Source organism: Hipposideros armiger, unplaced genomic scaffold, assembly GCF_001890085.2.
Source record: "Hipposideros armiger isolate ML-2016 unplaced genomic scaffold, ASM189008v1 scaffold_1952, whole genome shotgun sequence".
Lineage (NCBI taxonomy): Eukaryota > Metazoa > Chordata > Mammalia > Chiroptera > Hipposideridae > Hipposideros > Hipposideros armiger.
The window spans coordinates 15,879-42,699 of record NW_017733302.1 but is presented as its reverse complement, the minus strand read 5'-3'; the positions used below and the strand labels follow the sequence as shown (position 1 = coordinate 42,699).

The 26,821-nt window shown below is 36.4% G+C and overlaps 1 protein-coding gene across 1 annotated transcript in view; it reads right to left on the bottom strand.

Moving 5' to 3' along the window:
- Positions 1-1,049: 1,049 nt before the first annotated feature.
- LOC109378403 (DEP domain-containing protein 1B-like) overlaps positions 1,050-26,821 on the bottom strand; it is a gene marked incomplete at both ends in the record, with an annotated part of 34,741 nt that continues 8,969 nt past the window's right edge. The window contains 5 exons of the mRNA XM_019634799.1: positions 1,050-1,226; positions 3,152-3,318; positions 19,942-20,082; positions 23,785-23,832; positions 26,593-26,723. Of these exons, the coding sequence (XP_019490344.1) occupies positions 1,050-1,226; positions 3,152-3,318; positions 19,942-20,082; positions 23,785-23,832; positions 26,593-26,723 (664 nt within the window). The remainder of the gene's footprint in view (positions 1,227-3,151; positions 3,319-19,941; positions 20,083-23,784; positions 23,833-26,592; positions 26,724-26,821) is intronic.

The following is a 26,821-nucleotide window of genomic DNA, read 5'->3' as shown; positions in this document are numbered from 1 at the left end:
TCTTACCAAAAGTTTCTGCTGCCACATTCTGACACACAAACCCCTCTTTGGGGCCCAGATAACATTACTATTGTATATTAAGCTTCTTTTGTATCGTTTCAATATAACAATAACACTTCCTTTCAAAGGAAGGAGTTTTACAGTCTAGTATTCTATCCTACACAACAACTTTATAGAGCAGGCTTGGCCCATTTTAACACTTGCAGAAACTAAAATCCAGAGAGGCTGAAGGATTTGCCCAGAGCTACACAACCAGGAGAGAGGGGAGCCAGGGGTTTGGCCCAGCCAGGTCTTCAGGGCTCTAAAGCTGTGTTCTCTATCACACCACATTTTAAAGCGAGGCAGGAGGCATGGTGGTTGGGAGCACTGATTCTGGAGACTGATCTCATCAGTTTCAATCCTGGCTCTGTGACCTTGAACGAGCTACTTACGTTCTGTCCCACAGCTTTGTCATCCAAAAAATATAAATATTAATAGTATCTGGGTCGCAGGGCTATTATGAATCAAGACCTGTAAATCATTTCCATCAGGAGGTATATGTAGATTCTGAAAAAATTCATTTAAGGAATTTGCAATCAAAAGTAAGCAGCATAGGGTGACCGAATGGCTCAGCTGGTTAGAGCACATGCTCTTAACAACAAGGTTACTGGTTCGACTCCCGCATGGGATAGTAGGCTGCACCCCCAACAACTAGATTGAAAATGGCGAATGGACTTGGAGCTGAGCTGCGCCCTCCACAACTAAGATTGAAGGACAACAACTTGACTTGGAGAGAATGGGTTCTGGGAAAAACACACTGTTCTCCAATAAAGTTAAAAAAAAAAAGTAAGCAGCATTGATTGACATAACAAAACAAAACCAAGTAGGCGGTCCACAAATTTTCAATGATAACAAACACGTGTAATGCTTGCTATGTGCCAAGCCCTGTTGTAAGCACTTTTTACATATTAATTCACTTAATCCTCACAACATAAAATCCCAAAAGCCTACCAGGCTTACATGACTTCTTGCTGACAATTTCATAGGACTGATAATTTCCCTTCCTTTACCTGGACTCTTCGTAGATGAGCCACACGCTCCTCTATGGAGGTCTGCAAGGCCAAAGGGACTTTCAGAATCTCTTGGTAATTGTCCATCAGAAATGTCACCAACCTAGCAGCTAATAACTCATCCAAGTCCACTTCATCCTTGGAACACAAGATGCTACGAGAAAATGTCTGAACCATCTAAAAAAAAAAGAAGAAAAAAAAAAGTGGGGGGATTTTTAAATAAACACAGATGAGCATTTTTTTCATACTCTGAACTGGATGTAATCTAATTTGCAAAAAGCAACTGTGACTAGTCAGTGAGAAATGGCCCACAGAGCAGGGCGCACACCCGACCTGGCACCTGGCCACACCTGGTCACCTGCTCTTCTCATCGACCAGCGTGAACACAATGTGTATCTCCCCACATAGAGACTTAGCAAAGATGTGCGTCTGAACAGCTTTTAAAGGCACCCCATTTCACAGATGGTCTCAAATAAATATTTAAACAAATTCTGAAAATTATTATCAACATCATGACTTGGGCCATGTAGACTTTTATGGTCAGTGTACTTTATAGCCATCTAGTCTAGTATCCTAAATTCATTATTTATTTTTTACACTCTACTAGCACAGTCTGTGTTCCTCAACCGTTATATATTTCCCTAGCTAGCTGTTGTTTTCTCTAGGATTTTGTATGTACATTTGACAGTCACCTTTGAAGAAAACGATGGGACTTGACAAGAAGCGCATTAAGCGATGCGACTCTTTACAGTAAGCAGAAATATAAAAAATATTATAGCAGCTGTTTCTACAGAATTCATATTAAATACTCCATTCTTTTTCTTTTTTTTTTAGCTGAGCCATCCTGCCACCTATTGGCAGCTCAGCGGCAGTTCAGCTCAGGCTGGGAATCAAACCAGCGACCCTGTTGCTCAGAGCTCGCATTCTTGAGCGAACTCTTAACCAACTGAGCCCCTCGGCCGGCCCTCCTAAGTACTCCATTCTTAATGCTATCCTTTGGATGGACTATTTTTTTCCTTTCCTACCAATTTTATTGCTGACAATCTTATTTCAAAACCTATAAGCATGTAATTCCATTTAATAAAACATCATTTTATTAATACTCTGATGATGATACTTTATCTTCATTCACATTTATGTATACAGAGAGAGACACATAGACAGAGATTCTTTACCTGGAGATTATACCCCAGGGAGTCCATGAATGCCTTGAAATCTTATGCAAAATTTTACACATGCATTCTTCTGGGGGATAGATGCAGTTTTCTTCGGCTTTTCAAACAGGTCGAATATCTAGCTCCCATACATACTTACCCACCCCCCCAAAAAAGGTCAAGAATCACTCCACTGGGCAGAGTGCCCCTCTGATCTTTCTCCATACTTCCAGAACTGGGCCAGTGGACTCCCAGGGATACACAGGGGCTCCACCAGGAGACGGAAAGGATATACATCCCAATGAAGCATCAGCTTGGCTCCAAGGCTTTTTTTGAGGAAAATTAAGAAATTTTGCCAGTAAATAATTCTAAACGTAAACTCTATTTTAAGACACATGCGAATGTTACAAAGCAGAATTCAAAATTAGCATATGTTTTTAAGCAAAACTGAGAATATTTTAAGAAATATCCTCACTCATAGACACTTACATCATACCATGGGAGACACAAGTTCTCGCTCCCCTTCCAAGCTGTCTGGTTCAACACTATATTTTACTTCTTCCCTCTTTAAACTACTTGTATATGCTGCCTCCCTCCTACTGGTTATAGTAACAAAGGCTTCGCAACCCTTTTGACCTGGAGGAGAGAGTATTTTGTTGAGACCACTTATCTCTTCCGTCCACCCTTCCTTCTCTTTGTGTGGACAGTAGGCAGGATGCAGCAGATATCTCTGCACTCAGAGTCTACCCTTACTCGCGCTTTCCTTTCCATTATGTTCTTTAGGACACAAAGACCAAAAGCACAATAGCAGTCGGGGCAGATTCCAAGCCATGGCTCTTGGAGCAAGCCTGCCATGTATCTTCCTCTGGTTGCCAAGTTAATAAACTTTACTCAGGTGAATTTTATTCCAAAAACTCAAGTCATGTTAGTGGTTAGAAATCAACCTACCAGTGTTCGGGCACCAAAGCCATCACAGAGTGGCGGCATCTCCTTATTCAAACAGATCCTTGCCATCATCCTCATCAACAGCTGTAACTGTCTCCTATTTTCAGGAGGCAGGAGGAGACAGCAAATCTGAAATGCTTCAACGGCCATTTCCTCTTTCTGTAACAAACCTGATGTAGAGAAAAAGGTTTTAGTCTTTAACAACCTAGAGCCTATTTGACTCTGTCATGTTCACATGTTTTCCAAAATATGTACTACTAAAATTATATAGAACACGTTCACGTATTCAACCATACTGGGCCAATGGATAACAGATTCACTGTCACTCACACATCAACATAGGAAATGCAAACCATCAACTAAAGATGACAAACATAGAACAAATACAGCCATTTCCTCCCCCACACACTTAACAGACGTAACTAAATTTTCATGGCATTCTTTCCCATTAAACCAAGAGCAGTCAGGTTAAACCTAACCTAACCCTTAACTCTCACACTGTTAATAGGTCACTGTTAATAGTCAATGTGCCACTGCTGCCCTGAATTCCCCCCATTATTATTTCTTCATGATGAGCAGGGTCACCACCTTGCACAACTCTCACAGACTAAATAATAGGACTAATCCTTCTATGATCAGTCCACTGCCAAATGGTTCTGCTTCTTTCTAAATAACACTTGTCCAATAACCCTTTCTCCAACTTAAGCGATTTTTTTCTAGTTCAGTGTGCTGATTCAATTGTGTTGCATGCCATCCGTCCTCACCCAGTATGATTTTGCTAAAAATTAAGGTATTCTAACATTGTGTGCTCTTCAACCCTATTTGTCTCCGGACACAGCCATTCCAAACCCATTAAAGAGATCAAACTGCTTTCACCAGTTTATTGGTCCAGATCCAACCTTTTCAAATTCCCACTGCTCTATGACTTGAAGACAAAACCATCTTTAACATTCAATAACTATTTTCTGACCATGTATGATATGCCAGGAACTATACTAGGTCCTGGAGTTACAAAAATATGCCAGGTCCCTTCCTTTGAAGAGCATATGAGGCTGTGAGAAGGAGAGACCTGCCCGCCCCCGCCCCCCTGCCACACAAACACACACACAAAGTTACAAAATATAAATGTAAAGGTGCTGCAAAAGACATCTGCAAGGGGCATATTAGGGTAACTATAAGTCACTCAATATGACTACAGCATAAGCTATGAGGGTAAGGACTTGGTATAGAAGTGAAGCTAAAAATATCCCCAGAGATGGGGTCTTAGAAAGCCTTGAAAGCCAGACTAAGGAGCTTGGGTTTGATCCCAAAGGCAATGGATGTGCATGGAGGAAAGGGGGGCAGGTGGAAAGGGGTACCAAGTTGAGATCCTAAATGTTCACCAGAAATATTGCTACTGATTAACATCATCATCTATCTAGATTTGCTTGAGTTCTACATAATCTAATCCATGTAAAGAAAAAAAAGTTTATGACATTAATTCATTCTTTCACTGATCTAACAAATATTTATTAAGCCCTCCCTATATTGCAGGAACTGTTTTAGAAGAGATACAGCGGAGAATAAAACAAAATCCTGTCTGATTTAATGGAGCTCCCTTCCCAGCAGATAATAAGCAAAGAGATCTACAAATATGGTGTTAGGTAGGAAAATGCCATGAAGAAAAATAAAGAAGGAAAGGAGCTGGAGAGTGATGGGAAACATTGTTTCAGGAAAGGTCTCTTTCAAAGGAGGTGACATTTAAGCAGCCATCTGAAAGAATGAAAGTAAGCTGGGGAAATACTAACGAGACAAACGTGCAAGGAGGAAATATCAATTATAAAGATTGTGATGTGGGAGTATGTTTGAAGTGTTTGAAGAACAGCAGTGAGGCCTGTGTGAAGAGGAGTGTATAATGAATATTTAAATCAGAAGCGAAGTTAGGGAGGAAGCCCAGAGGCAGATCACACAGAACCTAGAGGCTTAGGGTTTTATTATAAGTGACCTGAGAAGCACAGGAGGAGCCTGGGCAATAGATACACATGAAACATAATACAATAAGGCGAAATCTGACTCTCTATATAACTGGGAAAAGAAGGGATTTGTGGTCTAATGTGATAGAAGGCTTCACAGAAAAAGTAGAAGGCTTTGTGGAGAAATAGATCTAGAATTTAATTAGTTCTTACCAGTTCCAACTGTTACAACCTCATCCAGACCTTGCATCTTCCTTCCTCCTTTTTACCCTCTTACAATCAATTCCTATTTGGCTGCCAGAGTAAAAAAGTAATTCAGAAATGACAGATAAAGAAATTAAGCATAAAAGTGCATTACAAAAGCTATTCTAACTATGATCACATATTTAAAAGAAATATGAACACAGATGAGGAGAAAAATGGAAGATATAAAAGAGAACCAAATGGATCTTCTTCTAGATATGAAAAATGCTAAGTCTCAAGCATTCACCAGGCGAGACCCATAACAGACTACATACGGGGGGAGGGGGAATCAAGAAACTTAAATGCACAGTAATATGAACTAGCCAAAACAAAAGCAAGGAAACAAAATGTGGGTAAATAAATAAATAAACAGAGTTGCAGCAACTTATGAAAAAATATCAAGTGATCTAACATATGTGTAATTAAAAAAGGGGAATTGTAGAACAAATATTTGAAGATAATGGTCCAAAAGTTTCCAAGTTTGATGAAATCTATAAATGAAGAGATCAAAGAAATTTAATGAATCAAAACATAATAAACACAAAGAAAACCACATAAAGGCACATTATAATTAAGTTCCTAAAAATCAGTGATAGAGAAAATCTCAAAAGCAGTCAGAGAAAAACAAAGACACATTATGTACAGAGGAACAAAAATAAGGAATTACCATATACTTTTCATCAGAAACTACTTAAGCCATCGTGGTTTTTATCTGCGTTTCTCTGATGATTAGTGATGTTGAGCATCTTTTCATATGTCTGTTGGCTGTCAGTGTCACCTCACACCAGTTAGAATGGCTATCATCAACAAGACAAATATTAACAAGTGTTGGAAAGGCTGTGGAGAAAAAGGAACCCTCATACACTGTTGGTGGGAATGCAGATTGGTGCAGCCACTTTGAAAGGCAGTATGGCAGTTCCTCAAAAAACTAAGAATAGAATTACCATATGACCCAGCAACCACTCACCTGGGTATCTACCCAAAAAAATCTGAAAACATTTATCCATAAAGATATATGTGCTCCGATGTTCACTGCAGTTTTATTTACGGTGACCAAGACATGGAAACAACCAAAGCGTCCTTCGATAGATGACTGGATAAAGAAGATGTGGTATATATACACAATGGAATACTATTCTGCCATAAGGAAAGATGAAATAGTGCCATTTGCGACAACATGAATGGATTTTAAGATTATTATGCTAAGCGAAATAAGTCACACAGAACCATATGATTTCACTGATATGTGGGAAATAAAACTGAAAATAACAAAGGAACAAGACAAAGAAAGAAACAAAAACTCACAGACACAAACAATAGTTTAGTGGTTACAAGAGTGTAAGTGGGGAGGGGGGTGGTAGGTGAGGGTAAAAAGGATCAAATATATGGTGATGGAAGGAGAACTGCCTCTGGGTGGTGCACACACAATGTGATATATAGATGATGTATTTCAGAATTGTACACCTGAAACCTATGTAACTTATTAACCACAGTCACCCCAATAAACTTGAATTTTAAAAAAAGAAGCTACTTAAGCCGGAGAATAAGAGACTGACATCTTTAAAGTGCTAAAAGAAAACACTTTTAATTTAGAATTCTATACCCATTGACAATGTCTTTCAGAATTAAGTCAAAACAAAGACATTTCAGAGCACCCTTCCCTCCCACCCCCAAAAGGAGATAATTTGTTGCTAATAGACCTATGCTACAAAAAATGTCAAAGGACACTTTTCAAGTCAAAGGAAAATGGTACCAGATGGAAACCTGGATCTACACAAAGGAATGAAGAATACCAGAAAATATTACTATGTTGGTAGATAAAACTTGTTTTTCGTTTCTTAATTTCTTTAAAAGAAAATTATTTATTTAAAAGAAAAACTAATAACATGTATGGTAGTTATTTTTTTAATAACATGTTAAAAAATACAGAGAACTAAAATGTACAAAACAATAGCACAAAGAGGAGAAGGAAGAAAATGAAAGAATATTGTTGCAAGGTGGTAACATTATATGTGAAAAAGTATAATATTTAAAGGTAGGCAAAGATTTCTTAGATACAAAAGACATAAAAGAAAATTATAAAATGGACTTCATCAAAATTAAAAACTTTCACTTATTGAAAGACATTGTTAAGAAAAAGAAAAGCATAATCTGGGAGAAAATATTTGTAAAACATATATCTAACAAAGGACTTACATGCAGAATATGCAAATAACTCTTACAACTCAATAATAAGAAAAGAAACCATTGATCAAAATCGACAAAAGACTTCAACACACACTTTACAAAAGATTTATCAATTGGCCACTGAGTAAAAGAATAGATGCCCAGCATTACAAGTCATCAGAAAATGCAAATTAAAACCAAAAAGATATACCACTACACACACACTAGAGTAGGTAAAATTTAAGAGACTGACAATGTCAAGTGTTGACAAGGATGTAGAGCTACTGGAACTCCCATGTATCACTGATGAGAATATAAAACAACACAACTATTTTGGAAAACAGCTTGTCACTTTCACATAAAAGTAAATATACATTTACCATATGATCTAGCAATTATACTTCTAGCTATTTTCCCCAAAGAAGAAAGACATATATTCATACAGTCTTGTACATGGATGTTCATAACAACTTTATTCATCAAAGGCTGAGGCTGGAAACAATTTCACAGGTCCCTCAACAGGAGGATGGATAAATAAATTGTGGTATATCCATGCAATAAAATACTCAGCAATAAAATGAAACTACTGGTACATGCAAGAACATGAACAAAATCTCAAAAAAAAAATTATGTCGAGCAAAAACGGCCTAAGTACATACTGCATAACTCCACTTGTATGAAACTCTTAAAAAGAAAACCTAATCCATACAGACAGAAAGCTTCTATTTGGTTTTCTGGCGCAGTGATGGAGTTGGAGGCTGACTAGAAGAGGGCACAAGAGAGCCTTTAAGAGTAAGGGATATGGTCTATATTTTAGTTATAATGGCAATTGCACTAGTACAAATTGACCAAAACTCATTGAACTGTACTTAAAATGGGTGCATTTAATTTTATGTTAATTATACCTCAAGTTAATTTAAAATAAATTAAATTAAGTAAGTTAAATACCTAAACATGAAAAAAAACCTTAAAAATCTTAGAAGTACAGAATCTCTTCACGTCAGGAGGATATAGAAAGGTTTCTTGAAACACACAAATTAATTTGACCAAAGTAAAACACTAAAGCCCTTTACCTTGTGATTAAAATCAAAGACAAGACAGACTAAGAAATGGCATTTTCAAATTTAAGGTACAAAGGATAAGTATTCAGAATATATTTTTAGAATGACAAAAATGAAAAACCAAAAGAATAGGTAAAGGACAAAAAGAACATTTCACCCAAGAAGAAACCCACATAATTAATACACAGCAGTAAGATTCCTTTTCACAACCATCAGGTTAAAAGTATTAAAAAGCCTGATGAAATCAAATATTGGTAAGCAAATGGTCAAGCAGAAATATAGTGTTAATAGGTATGTACGTGTAAATTGCTGGAACCACTCTGGAAAGCAATTTGCTAGAAGTAGTAAACAGCAAACAACCTAGTAATTTGGCTTCTACATATGGAGAAACACCTGGTGTCTTTGCAACATTGCAAAATGTAGTTTTAAATTACAGTGGTGGGTACATGGATGTCTATTATATTAGTCTCTGTTCTGCCAATTTAACACAATCCTCCCCTCAAATAGTATTTTTGGTGGAAATCTGGAAATCAAATTGCAGGGTTACATTTTTAAGTGCTATTTAAGAATGTTTTCTTTCTATGAACAATACCTCCAATAACAGTGAGCACATCTAGCACTAGATCTTGGCTTCTAAATATCATGCTTTTCTAACAGGAACCAAGAACCCTTGAAGAAACGGCTCATTCCAAGGCTGAGAAAAGCAAGTGCAAGATGAGCCTTAGTGTCAGTAAGTGCTCTAAGAATGATGGGGACGTGGCAAAAGAGTACGTGAGTCAGTTTCAGGCGCCTTCAGGGATTCCAATTGCACGTATATTATTAGGCTGCTTGACATTGTCCTATATGTCATTGAGGCTGTGCAGTTTGATCTCCAACCACCAGTCTTTTTTCTCTCTGTGCTTCGTTCAAGCTAGCTTGTATTGCTATGTATTCAAGTTCCTTGATCTGTTCTTCTGCAGTGTCTTAACCTACTCCTAATCTCATCCAATGAGATTTTCATTTGCAATACTGTATTTTTTTGCACTCCTGAAGTCCAATTTGGTTCTTTGTTCTTTTTTTATGAGACTATCTTTTCTTAAGTGTACAATGCAGTGGTTTTTAGTATATTCAAAATATCACAGACTATGTGCCTTAAACAACAGGATTTATTCTCTCACAGCTCTGGAAGCTAGAAGTCTGAGATCAAGGTGTCAGCAGGGTTGGTTTCTCCTGGGACCTCTCTCTTTAGCTAGCAGATGGCCGCCTCCTTGCTCTGACTTCACATGGTCATCCCTCAGACTGTGTGTTGTCTGTGTCCTAATTTCTTATAAAGACATCAGACATACTGGATTATGTTTATTCATATGACCTTGCTTTACCTTAATTCTTTCTTTAAAGGTCCTAATAGAAATACAGTCTCATTCTAAAGTAATGGAGGTTAGGACTTCAACATATGAATATTGGAAGGGACACAATACAACCCATTGCATTCTCTGGTATTCTAAACTACAAATTCCAGCCTCTTCCTCCAATTTCTGTTTCTCCAATTGGGCGAGACTGACATGCTCTGCTTGGGCTCCACCTCCCTGCATCACAATCTGAAAAGTTCTTCCTTGCAGAAAGCCAGGGACTCATAGGGCTCACCTCATTTTTTTCACTTCTGTCATGAACAACAGTCAGACACTGTATGTCCAAAGACAGTTGCCTCACATTTTCTCCAGTTTTCTAGCTGTTTTTTAATAGGAGGGTAAGCCCAGTCCCAGTTTCTCCATCATAGTCAAAAGGAGAAGTTCCCCAGTTTACTTTTCAAAAAATAAAAATGTATTCAGCCTTGTGCTTTCAGTTGGCAGATAAATTATCTTAAAAAAAAAAGCTAACACAAATATGTATATTTGTTTGTTTAACCTTCATGATAAAGCCAAATCACAAAGCTTTTAAGCAGAGAAGCTGGTGCTTGAGCCAGTTCTAGAGATGGCATTCTTAACACCTATACTACACTACATTGCTACCGACAAGAAAAAAACATTCCTCATTCTCAGTCCACAACGATATCAGCTCTATTTGTTGTATTATAAATTAGGTTTTAAAATAGAATAGAAACTCTTATATAATTTCCTATAATACCTCTAATTTGTAAACTTTCTCCAAAGTTACCAAAGAGAAATTTTTAAAAAGTCATAAAAAAAACAATGTCATGTCATAAACTCAACATTAGAAAAAGTGGCGATACTAAGGACATGCATGGTAAAACAGTATAGAACCAAATGACTGGAAAAATTACTCAACTACTGTTTCAAATCTGCTGAAAATTTCCTCGTCTGCAAATGGAAATATAATAGTAGTACCCATCTCACAGGAGTACGGTGATGATTTTGAAAATAACACTTATGTAACAAAATGAGTCTAAAATTTTGAGCAATGCTTTTATATTCATAATGTTCAAGAGAATATCTGTATGTTTATTAAAATTAAACACAAAATTAATACAGAAAGGTTTAACATATTTCAAATCTTAATTCTGACAAGTGTGTATGTTTTTATTTCCTGCTCTGGTGCCAAGAACACTATGCGTGCTAAATTAATGTCTTTTGAGTGACTGAAGAGATGTAGGAGACCAATAATACCACAGTTTTGTTTGCTTATGGATCAAATGAGATTTTGAAAATCCTGCTCCTCCATCTTGGAAGACTGAGTAACAGTACTGAATGCCTTCTAGTCCCCAGTTACTATATATCAAGCAATTTTATCTGTTCATATTTAATCCTTTTGACTATCCTGTAAAAAAGGAAATATTGCCCCATTTCACAGACAAGGAAACCAAAGCCCAAGGTGGTTAAGAGTTGACCCAAGACTTCGGCTGGGATTCTAATCTATGTGTTATTCCTCCTTAACTTATTATCCTGACGGTAGGAGGACAGCAATCTGAAACATCAGTAATTATCAATCTCCTCTCAATTAACTCTACTTTTGGTTTTTATTTTATGCCAAAACTGAATGGTCAGCAATCATTAATTACCAGTTTAAAGATTATTCTCTCTACTTAATATCGCACACATACTCATAGGCATACTTTTCTTGGCTACTATATGTGTCCTAGATTAAAATCATTTTAATTTTGGATTGTGTTTTAAAAAGCCACCTATCATCATTATATTATGTCTGAGGTCATCTTTTGGCAAAATCTCCAGGAAACTGGAAAAAAAAAACCAAACCTTAAAGCTCTAGTAGTCATTAAATAAATCTAGATTTTAAAGAGATTAAACCTAGGGTATAAAGCAGACATAAATTAAAAGCATTTCTCAACCACATCAAGACTATAATTTCAAATCACAAAAAAATGAATAATTGGTAGAAAATTTAGACAACAGGAAGGGAAATACTTGATACATTTTTTAAATGTTTATAAATGTTTATGAATAAGAGGCAATAGCGTAAAAAGTCACAATCCTAGAATCCCCTTAAGTATTAGGAAAACATATGCTATAGACAGGAAAAGAAATTGGGTCATAAGGACATTTCATTGTGCCCCAGTTTATTACATCATTATACATACCAAATAAAAATAGAACAGCTGAAAAGTAAAATAAAACTATGTTTGCAGAAAGTAATGATGTGCAGCACTTCCATGCTATTAATCTTGATGGGAGCACAGCGTTTTACTACATGTAAAAGCATGTGAATTTCACAAAATTTTTCAGAACTTGAGTAGAAGATCTCTGCTACAGCAGAAAAGAATTTTTAAAAGTGTGATACTGGTTTTGGACCTTATTTTTCCTTCCTTAAAAATTAGAACTAATAATAGCAGCTAACACTTACAGTGACGATGATGAAAATAGCTAGTGTTTGTTAACCATTTTATTAGGTATCTTACAGTGTGCTAAACATTTAATCTATGAGCATTTCATTTAATCTTTGCAACAATCTCTATGAGGTGGATACCATTATTATTCCCATTTGCAGATAAAGAAAGTGAGGCTTAAAGAGATGAGGTCATTTGCCCAAATCACACAGCTCGTGAGTGGTAGAGTGGGATTTGAGCCCACACAGTCTGGGGCATGCACTCCTAGATCCCATGCTATATTCACCTACTTTTTCCATGTGGTCAATTATTTCCTAAGGATAAATTCCTAGAAGTAGAAATGTTGGTTCAAAGAGGATCACAAACATTTAGTAAACAGATAGTCAAATAAAATACCATTCTACATTCTTCAACTTGGGGCAAGAATTAGAAACGGTAAAAATAACAGATAATATACTTAAACCTGAAATTAGCTCTTTTATACTAAGGAGGGCACTCAAAACCATTTCTTGATAATTCAAAATGAAAGCCAGGTGATAACTACTGCTAGTTTCTCTCTCATACAGTAAAAATAGAATGTATTGTACTTTATGCCTGAAGAAACTCTAAAATCACTTTAAAATGCTAATTACATAACACGCATAGGAATGAAAAACTGAATATAACTTTATAAAATATGAGCCATAGGTAAAAGACATTTTTAATCTAAAAGCATTTTAGCATTTGTCACAATTAACTATTATTACTAGTAATATTTGAGCAATATTATACTTTCTGAGAAGTCTTCACAGTCATTAAATCTTCACAATCACCTTGCTATGTAGGTAGGTAGAGACAAAATTCGGAGCTGTTGTTTTTTTTCCGAACACATTCTACAACTAAAATTAAAAATATATTTTACATTGCAACAATACATATGCATATTCATAGGTGTTTAACTAAAACCAAAAACGTTTATAATACCTACTTTTACTATGTACAGTACACTCTGAGATTTTGTACACTATTCTATGTCTTTTTTGTTTTGTTTTTTTAATGCTGCTCTACTACATAGAATTCACATCCAACACACAGTTTCTGAAACAACGGCTTAGGGACTACTGGGTTTGAACCGAGGCTCTTGTATAACAAACATCCAGGAAACACAGCCAGAAGTCAGACAGATACTCTGGTCTTGATTTCAGGAGATAGATCTGAGAAAAGGAACTAAAAATATTCAGCACATGAGTGATTCATGAAGTGGTATGGATGTGATCAAAGGGATGTATAGGAAAAGGGCTGAGGTTTGATGCATCTGCAACACTTACGTCCTTCTTGGCATCCAGTCCCAAGGATGTTATTTTTCCATGTGTTCAAATGTCAAAGCAGGACTCGCATTTAGTTCTGCCTTTGAATCTTGGAATGCTATGTATTGCTTTTCTCAGTTCAAATACATGTAGGAATACTTAGATTTCTCAAAAATAGTTTAATCTGAGCTCTCTATTTTTGTTTCCTAACTTCTTTCTCATTGCTGACCATTACCTAATCTTTTTTCCCCCTTCAATAAAAGCTTACTGACAAAAGCAAACTACAGGATTCAGGAAACAATGATTACAAGAGAACTTAGCTTTAAAATATAGTTGAATCAAGAGACATCTTTAGCAAGTACTTTCTGGTTCTTCAAGTTCATAAAGTATTACTGATTTTAAAGAGCTCCTTGATTTTTTTAGATTCCATTTTAAGAGCTTCTGAAGGATCTTAGGTTTTTTTGTGTGTTGTTTTTTTTTAGCTGAGCTATCCTGCTACCTATTGGCAGCTCAGCGGCTGCTCAGGCCGGGACTCGAACCACTGTTGCTCGGAGCTCAAACTCTTGAGCGAGCTCTTAATCAGCTGAGACACTCGGCCAGTCCAAGGATCTTAGCTTTTTATTCTCATTTTATAGCCAAAGACAATTAATATTGTAACTTTTATTATTTGGATTCATTTTATTTTGCTAAACAGAAGCTAAGAGTACCTTATCATCTTTCACTATTTCTACAATCTCAACGTCATCATAAAAAAATCTTCCTTCTTCTGAGAAAATGACAAGGGCCTTCTGTAGCCCCAGCTTCTTCCTTGCTTTTCAGGATTACATGATAGTGCTTATCCCAACTATAGATTATAAAGATCTATCACAAATAGTTTTACATAAAAAAATCTTCCTATCAGTTGAGAGAATAACTAGATAGCAACATATGATTACCCTATCTTAATTTATGCATTGTTCCAATTTTGTAGTTTTCAAAACAAAAAAAAGATACTTAGTAGGGAGATAAGTGCATTTGTTGCTTTAAGTTTCATGTTTTCATATCTATATGAGTAAGTATGACAGGCATTACTGCCATTTATCAATGAGGAAACTGGGGCCCAGAAAGGCATAGCAATTTATCGAAGTGGATGCAACCAGGTCAACAAACCAAGTTACCTGAGTTTGGTGATGTTCCCATTGCCAAAATAAGAATAAAATGATGAAAATATAATGAACAATTTACGAAATAACAAGCAATTCATCTGTGAGAGTTTTTTCAATCAGAGAAACACTTCGTTATTTAGCTGAATTGAGAAACAATAAGTGAATAATTTAATACTCAAAGAAACCCAACTGTTCCTTATCATCAAATAAATAAAATCAAAATCAATGGTAATTCATAGTGTTTTATTGTGGTATTATTGGAAGTTAGGTAATATACTTTGGCCATCATCCTTCCTCTGTTGCCTTCCCTCCCATTCCCCAATGGTTACATCAGATATCTATTTTCAAATCATTAGGAACACAAATTTTCATTTTTGCAAAGTAGACCTGATCATTCCACTAACATATGCAATGTTAACAATAAGCTATTCCTTATAGGAGTTTCAAAACAGAGGTGAAATATGAACTTTTGAGAGGGCCTAGAGTTCCCACAAAGGCCACTGGGACCATGTCATGAATGGTTCATTGCAGTTTTTGAATAACCAAAGGAATAAACACATATGTCACAGATTCATTTTCACTGAGAAGAGGTATAAAAAGGAAAGGGTTTATACTAAGCCAAAAGAATTCAGACTACACATCAATTGGCAAGAACACGATGCTGCCTAAAGACAGACACAGCAGGGCCGGCCCAGTGGCTCAGTTGGTTAAGAGCTCACTCAAGAGTGCGAGCTCTGAGCAACAGGGTCACGGGTTCCATTCATGGCCTGAGCTGAGCAGCCGCTGAGCTGCCAACAGGTAGCAGGATGGCTCAGCTAAAAGAAAAAAAAAAAAAAAAAAAGAAAGACACAGCAAGAGGGCCTATTTCTCTAGAGGCTTGTGTTTTTTTGTTTGTTTTTAAGATTTTATTGGGGAATTGGGGGAGGGGAACAGTTTTGGGGATTTGGGGAAGGGGACTAGCCAAGTTGTTGTTCAGTCTTCGTTGTGGAGGGCGTCAGTCACCATCTGGCTGCCCGCCTGCAGCTTGTGGCCGCTAAGCTCAAGGTGCTGTGTTCAATCTTAGTTGCGGGTGGGCGTAGCCATCAGCCCATGTGGGAGTCGAACCAGCAGCCTTGTTGTTAAGAGCACACACTCTATCCACTGAGCCATCCGGGCAGTAGCTCAGCCCAAGGTGCCGAGTTCAGTCTTAGTTGTGGGTGGGCAGAGCCCACCATCGAACAGGCAGTCTTGTTGTTACACCAGCTGAGCCATCCTGCCACCTGTTGGCAGCTCAGTGACAGCTCAGCTCGGGCACAGCGTCACTGGCCCATGTGGGAATCGAACTGACAGCTCTGTTGCTCAGAGCTCACGCTCTTAAGCCAACTCTTAACCAACTGAGCCACTCGGCCAGCCCTCCAGAGGCTTTTAAGGAAAAGCAAACAAGTCGCCTTTGTGAATTGCTTAAAAGTAGATACAGATTCACCCACACACAAGATGATGCCTTTTCCTACAGGAAGAGCCCCAATACTTCAGCATTTTTATCACTTCTTTTACTTTTATGCTTAGAAAGTCCTTCACCCACTCAACATCAGATAAATATCAACTGTATTTTAGATTTGTATTTTTTACATTTAATTCTCTAACTCAGCTGGAATTTATCCTGAGTGGTCTTAAATTTTTTCCTAAAAGTTCTGTTAATTACCTTAGTGGTCACCAGTATACTTACAGTTTATGTATTTCATTATAGCTAGGGAATACCTAGGCATTTACCTAAATTTCCATATTTAATAGCACCTAACGCCACTTTATTCCAACAATTTTGACATAACAGTAGTCATTATATTTAGAGGGGATTCAACATCCTTACTTTGGCCCATCTTCCAAAACTCCGGCCATAATAAGCAAGCCCTGGGCCCTGAGAGCAGAGAGCACCACAAGTAAGAACTTTGGACTAACATGAGCAATGGCCCTCTGCCTGGTTAAGCACACCAACTGGGCACTCTCTGGAAAAAAGAATTGTTTTCCCTTAAGAATTATCATGGGATACGGACCCTGAGATAATGTGAAGAATGTATGGGCAGAGCAGTAACAAGGCAAAGCTGGCGCGTGTCTCCAGAGGATCTCCTAGAAGTCACTAGACCAAAGCACCAAAGAATAGAAAACCTAACCTTATAGATACTTTTATGTTGAAAAACACAGAATGAGATCTCAACCTGAGTAAGATGATCAGTGTACAGTCAGCCTAGTGAATTTCAACGGCGTTTTCTAAACTTGACATTTAGGAGGAAGGGAACAACAAAGAGATACTATCTCAGTCTTCCAGCCCACGAGCAAATAAGCTAGGCGATGAGAGCTCAACTGCCTATAGAAGCAGACAAATGGAATAAATGAGAAAAGGGGGTCAAGTGACTTTGCTTCTGAGTCTGAGAAGCCATGGGGAGCACTGGAGGCTTAGCAAATCAGAGTTCATGTCCCTGAAACACTTGCTCCTAGTAGAGACACTCACTACACAGCTGCAGCAGTTTGTGCCACTGAAAATGCAAGCCCAGAATTGCCAAATTTTCCAGTTTTTCTAAAGAAGCCAATGTTATAAATTACTATATGAATTTCCTATTTCTTAGAGTTTGGCAATTAATTAAATTTCTTTTCAAAACACACAGATCAAACCAAATGTATTTATGAGCTAGATTTGGGCCACAGATCACCAGTGTGGGCTCTCAGATTAAGACATTATACAACCCACAAATCACCCAGTTTTCTAAAACACTCTTCCCTGCTCCCATGCCCTACTGTGCTTCCTATCTGCTTTTCCCTTTCCCCACTAGCCCAAATTATTACAAGTTACACAGATTCTAGGCTGTGTGTGGAATGCGAGTAAAGTATGCTATACTATCTCATTAACCCCATTTGAATCAGATGAACTGATTTTAATACAAGGAATTGCCATTTTAGAAATGAAGGTTAATTACCATGGGCAGTTATGTTAGGTCAGACTGCGGAGTCAAATTAAGTCATTTTTTTTTAATTGTACGTAAAGAATAAGTCACATCGCCAAAGAATAAGTCTCAAATCTCTTTTTTCTTTTTTCTTTTTTTTTTTTAACAACTCTTAGATGTCCTGTTTCAAATACCAATGACTAACTGCTTTCCAGGTCACAGTTTTGCATCAATACAGCATTATTTCATGCAAGAGCAAAAGAATAGACCTCAAAAGAAACTCAATAATAAAACTGAAAATCATTTCCTTTGAAAACGCTGTAGAATTTTTTAGCTTCTACACAAAAGAAACTGATTATCTACTTTAAAATATTTTTTTCTGATGGTATCCTATTCCAAAGTTAAGTCAAAAGGTTTCTGGAATGAGTTAACCCTACTGTTATTCAACCTATGTATCTAGTTGGTAGATATTTAAATTCTAGATATGACATCTTCTCCCACAGGCTCTAACAGGATTGCTCGTATATTAGATACTCTTTGTTAGTCATATAAACAAATTATGGTCTTCCATAATCTAGAAGACTTTCTTCTTTCACTACATAAGGATATGGTTTTCAATGCAGGATGTCTCACATATATTCACTTGAGAAGGACTGGATGAAGGAAGGTTAATAATCTGTGATTGTCTACACATATTAGTCTATTCTTGCTGATACCTAAGTGCAATAAATTCTCCATTCTATCTATCCTTCTCCATCCTAAACCCTCTATAGATGATATTTTAGAGGGTAGCCAACCCTGACTCAATTTGGAAATAATCAGCTCTAATTCCTAGCTGAGTTCAAAATGAACAATTGTGGTAGAACAATTGTGGTAGAATAGAACAATTGTGGTAGAATATATTTACATCATAAATATAAATGATTCAAATTAGAATTCATTTTTAAAAGTTCCAAGTTCTTTTGTTTGCAAATCAAATTTTGTAATAGAACAATTATGAAAATGAAAATGAGAAGAAAATCTAAGAAGTGATTTTTAATCCAGTCTTTAAAATTCATCTTTTACCAGTATTATAATGGGAGTAAGTAGCTATAAGGAGAATCTACTCAATTAGACCATACACATATTAAACAACAGCAAGAATTCATCATCAGGAATGATGTTCACAAGTACATAAGCCCCTAGTCCTCCTTGGTTGAAAACAAAATACCAAGAAGACCCAGTGGTTCAGAACCCAGTAATAGGCCTAATCCCTTCATGTGTTCCCCATATTGGTCTCTCTGAAAACAAATTCACTCTTACGTACTTGATTTTTAATTGCTGTATTTTGTTTTTTATTATCAGAAAACCTACACTATCTTAAAATTTCAAGTATTGTGCTAAGATATCAGGTAAATTATTCACATTTTGCTGATACTTTATTTTGTTAGGATACTATGGCAGCATCTATACTTTCCAAGAGTAAAGTAAGATTGAAACAAGAAAAGGAAGAAAAGAAAAGGGGAAGATTGTTAAACCCCACAATACTCAAATACAGGAGTATGCATAATTCCTAAAAATTTACATAATATAGTTGATACCCACACAATGGTTTGGTCATTAAAGCAAATCTTTTGACAAGAAAACAATAATACTTATTGAACAACCACAACACAAAGAGGAAAATCTGATTTCTGAGAATGAACAATATCAGAAAGGCCTATAATAATGTTGATTTTTTCCCTTTTTACCATGTTTCTTTGACAGTATAAATTCTGAAGTATAATCTATGTGAGGAATAGCAACAAGTTTTAGAAAATGATAAAGCTACTCTATTTTTTTACATATCACAAATAACAAACAGTCCTAAAAAAACCTGTTACTTCTATAAAAAGAAATTAGACCTCTAAATGAGAATACATCTCCCATACTTGACAGTTCATGAAGTCATATCCAGAGTGGAGGATTTACTTAGAAACAGTCAATGTCAAATTTGCATTCTTACCCACCAATAAAGTCATATTTTTGTACAAAAATGAAATATAACATATTATTCTTTCTTAAGAAATAAAAACTATTGGTCCTTGCTTTGACTTTCATAATACAGCTTAACTTTTTCTTTTCCTCTTTCACAGAGCAGGACACCAACTAGGCAAGCACTTCATCAGTTTTTATTTCAAAACCGCTATGGAAGTTTGGCTAATGGAAGACTCCAGATAGTGAAAATGAAATGATTCATATCAATAACGAGGATAAATTCCAACTTACCTAATACACTGACAAAGGCATCAAAAAGATGAAATGTAAGCAGAGGCTCTTTCAAGTGACCATAGTAATCTGCTATAGTTTTGAAGACATCTTTTTCAAATCCTGAGTACAGAGGTTGCTTTAAATCCGAACAATTAGGCCCTGTTAAAAAACAGACAGAAAGAGATACAGGTCAACCACCTCTAAGTGTTAGTCTCTGTGCATATGTGTGGTGTATATAGATATTCAAGATAGAAACGTTTTTATGGGGAAAACTGACATTAAATAAATTGACATACATTTTGCTTACACAAATATGCTTTGTGTCTAAGTTGAAATCTATTATAAAACAAGGAGAAAAATCACTGGCTTACTTCCATTTTTAAAAAAACCCACTCTTTCATGCCCTTCTGAAAGGCAATTTTAGTAAATGTAAACAATGATAATTTTCTTTGAAATATTCAATATTTTCCTGGTCTTGATACAGCTGACCATGGTAACAATTAGCTCACATGTATAACAGATGAGTTATAAATCAATTTTAAAGCTTTTCATTATTTCATCATTGCTATATTATAAAATTCTAGAGTCAGAGTTGAGTGAAATAATCAATTTCTACCTCTAACTAAACTATTTCGGACTAAGAAAAATGTATACTTTTTTAAAACACAGTCTGAAAAGGAGATTTTATATTCGGTCTTATAATTCTGATAATGAAACTCTCTAACTGATCCCCAACCAACCATCAAAAGATAGTTTATTAATCAGAGTCATATTGCAAAGTTGGAGCGACTTCAAAGAGCCTGGAACAACCTGGTCCCAACCCTATCTTATGCCAGCAGCAAGGCAAAGATCCACTGGTATCTGGGACCAAAGAGGAACAAGAAGCCCTTAGCTCTCCACAGTGGGCAGAAAATGCCCCAACTATCCATCAGAGACCATAGATTCACACCGCCAAGCGGAGAGACGAAGGTGCCTTGGGGGGAATGGCAAGTAGTCCCACGAGGAAGTGTAGCCAGCCTTCTCTATTTCCAACACGGCATGAAAGAAAGGAGCACAACTGCCCTGGCCAGTTATGGGCCAGCAGAGCCCAAGATTAAACTGAACCCAAATGGATCTCTACCTTCAGGAGCATGAAAGATGAAGCCAGTGAAAACTAAAATGAAATTCTTCCTACAGACTCGCCATAATTAAAGAGAAAGGATCAAACTAAAAAAAGACAATTAAGCAGTCCGGGCCTTCACATGTCAAAGCCACTGGGACATTGTAAATATGGCTTCTTGTTGGTCTCTTTAAAAACTCTTCTTACCCTTTAATATTCTGTATACTTCTTAGAAAATAAGCTTGATTGACAATATAATGAAAATTTTGAAAGATCTCTATGTGTGGTACCGTATTAACCTAGCAACATACATAGCCACTATTTTTGCTTGTTTTTTCCTCTGAAATACTGCAAGCTTAGTCAATTGAAATACTATAATTAGTTTGAAATATTTCAGCAAGCAATACACATTGTCTTGAATTACTTCTTTGTGTACCTCTTTGTGAACAGTTCATCATTCTTATTAAAAATATGCAAAAAAAAAAAAAAACACCTTTCCCTAAAAATACCAATGCATAGTGAGCCCTATGACAGGAGGCCATATTTCTAAGATCTTTTACTTTATAATCATCTTGAACTGCAGAATTTTTTTTTAAATCCAGTTTTTTATAAATGTTATTCCTGACAGATTTTGGAAAAGAATTGTGTCCATTTCTGACTGAAGTTTTGCAAACTACATGCACAAAGAAGAAAAAAACACAGTCAACTTAGTTTTGTATTTCTTTAGCATCAGACCTTCATTCTGTGGCCAACCGTGAGTCTGGCTAACAATGAAATACCCAGGCCTATATGCACATGGTCTGCAATAAATGCAGATGAACTTAAAGGAAAGAGTGGAGCAGCAGATTTACAGAAAAGCAGGCATGAGGCCTTCAAAATATCATATAATGAGCCTATCCTTTCTGTTCCCGATTAGACGATTGTAATAGGAATCTAGACTCATTAAAAATAAGGATAAGGAACATATCATGACTGACAGAATCAAAGTAAATTTGGGGGGCCAATGAGAATGGAAAAGTTATTAACTTTGTAATACTATTCAAAAAGCTGACCTTGCCCTTTGGCCCCTTTTTTTTTCTTTGACACATAAACAAGCATCTTTATAGATAGATACGCCAGCCATCCATACAGCACTGCACTTACTACACGTGAAACGTGTTCCTGTCCCCAAGAAATTCTACCTAATAAACACCGCCTCATATACATACAGAACATTACTAAGTAGTTCCTCACAGCTTTCCTCTCCACTGATGAGTAATTCCAGTTATTCTAACCTTTCTGCAGGAGTTTGGTGGCTTTATGCATACATCTTACTTGGGAGAACTATACTCTTCACCACATTTTGATCATCACTGAAAATTCAACATCATAACCACGCCTTCATATACACTTTACAACATATTATAGCTTAGATTTGTTATACTGGCTTCTTCTATTCATTCCCAGCTGATTCACTTCCAAATCCTTGGTTGGAGGGGAATTCAGATACAGGTAATTTAACTTCCCATTTATACATCTCTCTCATCATTGCCAACCCTGGCCAAAGATATAATTTAAATTTAATTGATTTCAAATGATCTACATCTCAGAGATTCCAAAATATTCATCAAAAACCAATGAAAATTTTAATAGTTAAACATAGAGAAATTTGGGGTTCACACAAACCAATATTGCTACTCATATTCAAATGATATATATAATCATTTCATATTACCACTGAGCGTACCCACAGTAAGTTGAATAGTTAATTCAGTTTTACTGTATAATTTAAAAAAAATTATTTTGTTAAATAAATAATTCAGAGTCTACTAATTCAAGAATTTATACACCTATCTCTGTACATACTAGTCTCACCCAAAAGGGAAAAAAGAAATTACCTCTCTGAGGTGATCTGTGAGACTTCAAAAAGCCCTTTAAACCAAATATCACCCTTATTAGTCAGTTAAAATAACCAGAATTATTCTAATTAAAATCACTTGCTGGAGTTAAGCCATTAACAACTGGAATCCCTTCTTTGGGTCAAGCCTTCTGAAAACCCCCAGAAAATGGTAGCGTTAAGTGAGATACTATAATAATAACTCATTCCTTCACAGTGCCTATGACATCCAATAAAGTGGATATCAAATGCCTATCAAATGGGTTCCATAAGCCTATGAAAAACCTCAGAGGGACCACCCTGGTCCAGGCTCCTTCATCTTATATCCAAATTACTGAAATAGTCTTTCTTGTTTCTCTGCCTACAGGTTCTTCTCCTTCCAAACCGCCCTGCATACCAGTTAGATTAGTCTCCTAAAACACTTCTCTCCTATTTAAATTATGTGCCCTATAAAATTTCATTATAGGAGACAGGATCTGTTGAGCAAGCTGATGATGTAAATATAGGACTTAAGAATACATTTTTTAGGAATAAAAATACAGGTTTTAGGAATATAGACCTATAAACTGTTAACAATATTACATTCAATATTAGTAATTTTTGTTTTCCTGTGATGAAACAGTCAGAAGAAGTTGTGTGGACTTTATCCACAGTGTAATTATATCTACTAGAAAACAGAAGCACAAAATTCCCTTAAAAACATTCTGTATCTCAGCCCTTTCACTAAATCAAAAATTTATCACTAAAAATTCAGTAATTCCAAAACAAGTTACTGACAGTCTTACATGTGTCAAATCAAGGTTCAGGCCATTGAGCAAAAATGCTTTCTAATTCAGGACACTAATTTCTGTTAATTTCATAGAACTAGTCAATAATGAGTACTTACAATTTGCCAAACTCTTCATTGCTGACAGTACCCAATGAGGAAGTTCTTCTGCAAAAAAAAATAAAAACAGATACTTTATTCAATTGCAAACTCAAGGAATTATATACACAGTTAGTATCATAACAATGTAGTATTTGCCCAAGTAATATGAAACATATCTGCTAATTACAAATCACCTATTTATGTATCAGAACATTTAAAACATGGAAATTTTTCCTTAGGAGCAGTGCTATAACACGTGCTTCTATAAATCATGCCTGCAAAATTCTTTGAGGACAAGATGCACCTTTTAAAGCATTAGTGAAAGGAAGAAATTTGATAGTTTGTTTACAAATAATAAACTAAAAAAAAATCAATTATCTTAGGACTTCTAGAAGGCAAAGAAAAAGTAAAAATTTTAGTCATCAAATACATTTGTGAAACCAGTTCACCAAACACCTAAAGAGAAAAAAAAAAAAGTAAATTCTGTATGTATTTAAGTATCATTTTACATGTTTTAATTTTCAAAATGTTTTAAGGCAACAAAGTTCTACTGACATATTAATATAAGCTATTCGTACTAGGGCAGACTTAAAATAATAACGGTTAACATTACTACAGAAAACACTAGCAGAGCCATTTGGTAGGGTCTCTTCTTCCTTCCTCGCCCTGCCACAGACATCTGATGAGAAGGGCCAGCATTCATGCTTCCACTTCATCTTCTCCACTTTCAGTAAAAATGCAAAGACGCTGGTTGAATTCTTACACCTAACGAATCTGAGTCTGGTGAAATGCTCTCTTCTTTCTGAAGAACTTACTTATTAAGACGAAAGATGACTGATTAACTGGTAGCTAAAAGTATTAATGTTTACTGTGTTCAGAGAATGTGGAAGGATTTTAGGTGTATTTCAAAGTCAATAGCTCCCCCACCCCTCATTCTATGTAACTTAATTTTATATGTTGATATTAACCAGACAGCTCATGAAGTCACAGATCTATTTCTATTCCTGATACAGGGGCGATAAAAGGGGAAGCATTTCAGGTTTCACAGGTACATTCTGCTTCTGTCAGGAAACATGGCCCTGAAAAACCTCTTCCCCTCTCACCACTGCTCAGGCTCCTTCTGGTACAGCTCTGTCTGCTGCCCAGGAGCCTCCAGCCCTAAATCTAATAATAAACTATAAAAACCCAGAAGTACTCTACCACCTTCCCACATCCCAAGGTCATTCTAGCTCCAGCTAATTCCCAGGATCAAGGGTGTGAAGTAAAGAAGAACCAATCAAAGAGCCCATTCAATTCTAGTCCATCATTATCCAGGGAANAAATCAATTATCTTAGGACTTCTAGAAGGCAAAGAAAAAGTAAAAATTTTAGTCATCAAATACATTTGTGAAACCAGTTCACCAAACACCTAAAGAGAAAAAAAAAAAAGTAAATTCTGTATGTATTTAAGTATCATTTTACATGTTTTAATTTTCAAAATGTTTTAAGGCAACAAAGTTCTACTGACATATTAATATAAGCTATTCGTACTAGGGCAGACTTAAAATAATAACGGTTAACATTACTACAGAAAACACTAGCAGAGCCATTTGGTAGGGTCTCTTCTTCCTTCCTCGCCCTGCCACAGACATCTGATGAGAAGGGCCAGCATTCATGCTTCCACTTCATCTTCTCCACTTTCAGTAAAAATGCAAAGACGCTGGTTGAATTCTTACACCTAACGAATCTGAGTCTGGTGAAATGCTCTCTTCTTTCTGAAGAACTTACTTATTAAGACGAAAGATGACTGATTAACTGGTAGCTAAAAGTATTAATGTTTACTGTGTTCAGAGAATGTGGAAGGATTTTAGGTGTATTTCAAAGTCAATAGCTCCCCCACCCCTCATTCTATGTAACTTAATTTTATATGTTGATATTAACCAGACAGCTCATGAAGTCACAGATCTATTTCTATTCCTGATACAGGGGCGATAAAAGGGGAAGCATTTCAGGTTTCACAGGTACATTCTGCTTCTGTCAGGAAACATGGCCCTGAGAAACCTCTTCCCCTCTCACCACTGCTCAGGCTCCTTCTGGTACAGCTCTGTCTGCTGCCCAGGAGCCTCCAGCCCTAAATCTAATAATAAACTATAAAAACCCAGAAGTACTCTACCACCTTCCCACATCCCAAGGTCATTCTAGCTCCAGCTAATTCCCAGGATCAAGGGTGTGAAGTAAAGAAGAACCAATCAAAGAGCCCATTCAATTCTAGTCCATCATTATCCAGGGAAGGAAGTTGGAAAATCAGGACAGGTGGCTGCTAAATGTCTTTTCTTTCTGATTTGTAAACTGGCTTGGAAGGAAAGGTATAAAAAATTAAAGCACTTTCAACATTTAAAGAGCTACCCTTATTAAAAAGAAAAAATGACATAAACCAAGAGTACCCCAGGAAATCTGACACAGAAACACCAAAATAAATGAGAACCTCAAATCTATCAGACCCCAGGACCCACCTAAAAACTGACCGAAGCTCTCAGTTAGGTCTTAAACCTGCTCACTTCTCAGGGCTTTTTCGGGGATAATATAGAACCACTTGATGCCCAGTGTGGCTAACACTAAATTAGCCTCTGGATGGATTTTGCTGAGGTTTTCACTTCTGAATGTTCACCTTTCTATGACATTTCTTTAACCCAAATTAGTTATAAGGTATCAGGAAGTGCGAGAAAGCTATATGTAATGAGGGGGTATATTTATTTAGGGTTTAGAGAAGGGCCAAATAGAAGGCAACGGGCCTGTGCAGGCAACATATTGGGTCAACCAGAAACAAAACGGTTTTTATGTACTTACTTGACTTGTCATCAAGGATGACAACTCCCTGTTTGCTCACACTATATACATTATGGATGATGAACTTGGAGTTGACAAGTTTAACGTCTAAAACTTCTTCTAAAGAATCTAGGCCAAGGCTCTTCTGTAAGCTAGAGAGACAAACAATAATTAAATCAACTAGTTACTTTTAAAAAATCATTATTTACCCAGAACCTAGCACTATAAAAGATCAATCTTTAAAATGCAT